At 41.2% G+C, this 2,719-nt stretch overlaps 1 protein-coding gene across 1 annotated transcript; it reads left to right on the top strand.

Moving 5' to 3' along the window:
- The first annotated feature begins 325 nt into the window (after positions 1 to 325).
- On the top strand, positions 326 to 1,493 carry LOC120520349 (zinc finger BED domain-containing protein 4-like). Its single transcript, XM_039742781.1, has 2 exons — positions 326 to 793; positions 1,002 to 1,493. Exons 1-2 carry the CDS (start codon positions 326 to 328, stop codon positions 1,449 to 1,451), a joined length of 918 nt encoding a protein of 305 aa, XP_039598715.1. The 3' UTR covers positions 1,452 to 1,493.
- The last annotated feature ends 1,226 nt before the right edge of the window (positions 1,494 to 2,719 follow it).

Here is a 2,719-nt window from a genome sequence, read left to right on the forward strand (position 1 = left end):
AAGCGTCGCTGAAGTTTTACTAGAAGCTGTCACACAGTGGGGTCTAAAAAGCCAAACCATTGCATCGCTATTGTAACAGACAATGCGCGTAATATGGATGTGGCTGTGTGCGAGGCAGGATTTGAGCCGCCATCAAATGCCAGCGCACACAATAAATCTCGCTACACAGGCTGGCCTCGGTGTTGCGGCGTGTCGCTTCGTTTGCTCGGGCGGGTGAGGCGTGTAACTGCTTTTTCACGGAGTTCGACAGCTGCCGCGGTACTGAGGCTAAGCAGAAGCTGCTACAACTGCCACCGCACAAATTAATAATGGACGTCACCACGCGATGGAATTCATCATTGGATATGCTGGTTCGTTACCTGGAGCAGCAGACTGCTATAGCAGCAACGCTCACCAGTCCAGAAATAAGACAAAATGCCCAAACATTGACACACTGGATACCTGCGACATTGTCAATGCCGAATTTCTTGTGAAGCTGCTGAATCCTTTAAAGACAGCTACCTCTGTCTTGTGTGAAGAGAAGAGGCCCACAGTGTCACTCATCGTGCCACTGAAGAACATGATAGAACAAAACATGGCACCAAATGACAGTGATTCCCCTACTGTGGCCGACACAAAGAGAGCAATTCTCAGCAATATTTCAGGCAGATACAGTGGGGATGTATACAACTACCTGCTGGAGAGCACTGCGCTGGACCCAAGATTCCAGTCTCTACAGCAGCTAGACTGCAATCAGCGTGAGGCAGTCTTTCAGAGGATACAGAAAAGGGTGGAACAGTTGCAGCAAAACCAGGTATCATTGACTTGATTTTTTTCCCTAGAAGATTTATGTTTCCAGTACTAAATTTTAATTGATTTAATAGGTTCATGCTGTATTGTGTGTGTGTGTGTGTGTGTGTGTAAACATGAGAGCATCAGAGTGAGTGTATTTGTGTTAAAAGAGAGAGGGGGACTGCTTTGCTGCTTGCTAATGTTAAAGCCAGTGTTTCTGCTGCTTGAAGCCCACAGATGAGAAGAGTATGGAGCGCAAGGAAGAGGCATCAGTTCATTGTTCCACACATGGGGGCGAGGGGGCTCTTGAAGCTGAAGGCAGAGCTGAGTCAGAAGAGGAACCTGCTTCCAAGAAGACAGCACTTGAGGATCTGCTAGGGGACTCTTTCTCGAAGACAGAACAGCCCAGCAAAGGAATTGAGAGGGAAACTGAACTTTACAGAAGAGAGGCATCTATCCCACTTAGTTGCTGCCCTCTGACATGGTGGAGAGAAAACAGCTCCAAATATCCTTTGCTGTCTCCACTTGTCAAAGAATATCTTTCCATTCCTGCGACCTCTGTTCCAAGTGAGCGTGTTTTTTCAACTGCAGGAGACATAGTCACTGCCCAGAGGTCACAATTGCTGCCAGAAAATGTAGACATGCTTATATTCTTAAAAAAGAACATGACCATATCTTAGGCTGTTCTGTATAGGTCATTACCTCATTACCTAGGTCTTAGCTCTTTTACATGCTTAAGAAAATTTTGTTCATTGTTTTGCACTCTGAGTTTTAAGACAGCACTACTTTGATAGTTACACTAATTATGGTTAATTGCGTAAAAGGATATTTGTGTTGTTTATTAATTATTTTTGTTTATACATTTAATTTTATTGTGCAATTAATTGCCTATCAGTTTGTGGCAAAATGTTTTGCAGTGTTTACATTTTATTACTGCATATCATTCATCAAAATAGAAGTTTTATTTCAAAAAGTTGATTTCAAAATGGACATGCATTTTTTGCATTTTGTGTTTTTCAGTTAAATAAAAGGCTATTTTTGCTATATATTTAAACATTAAAGATTTCTTTAAAAAAAGTCTCTAAAAGTCTCGTCTCGTTCTCGTGAACCCAGTCTCGTGTCTCGTCTCGTCGTGGGAAAAGCGTCTAACTGTCACACCCCTAATATATATATATATATATATATATATATATATATATAAATATACACACACACACATATACAATAGCAAAATACCCGCGCTTCGCAGCAGAGAAGTAGTATGTTAAAAAGTTCTGAAAAAGAAAAGGAAACATTTTAAAAATAACGTAACATGATTGTCAATGTAATTGTTTTGTCACTGTTATGAGAGTTGCTGTCATCAAGGATTTGATTGTCATTGTTTCTTTCAATCAGGTTCGTATTTGGAGGACGTGTTGTGTTCAAGTTACATTCCGTGTTTGTGAACCGTTGCAAAGATAACAGGTTTCATTCACCGAAGTGTTCACTACCCAAATAGCTACTCGTGAATCTAAGATGTTTAACAGGCATTCCCGGTATTAACTTGTGGATTTGCCTGCGAATATTTAGCGGCAGTGTGTCTATGAACTTGTAGAATTGCCTGAGAGTATTTAGCGACAGCGTCTCTATGAACTTGTGGATTTTTCTGTGAGTATTTAGCGACAGTGTCTCTATGAACTTGTGGATTTGCCTGCGAGTATTTAGCGGCAGCGCCTCTATTAAGTTGTGGATTTTTCTGCGAGTATTTGGCGGCAGCGTCACAAAGTTGTTTTCGTCTAGCTGCATCAGAAAATGTACCACAATGTCTGACACACCTCCTTTTAACTGTTTTCTCACAGCTTGGATTGCTGCTGTCATAATCGGTTTGAGTTTCATGGTTTGGTTCAATTACATTAGTATTTTCAGGACTTATGTTGAAGTGACATTTGGCATCTGTCAAGCGTTATAA

This window comes from Polypterus senegalus, unplaced genomic scaffold (genome assembly GCF_016835505.1).
Source record: "Polypterus senegalus isolate Bchr_013 unplaced genomic scaffold, ASM1683550v1 scaffold_1188, whole genome shotgun sequence".
Lineage (NCBI taxonomy): Eukaryota > Metazoa > Chordata > Cladistia > Polypteriformes > Polypteridae > Polypterus > Polypterus senegalus.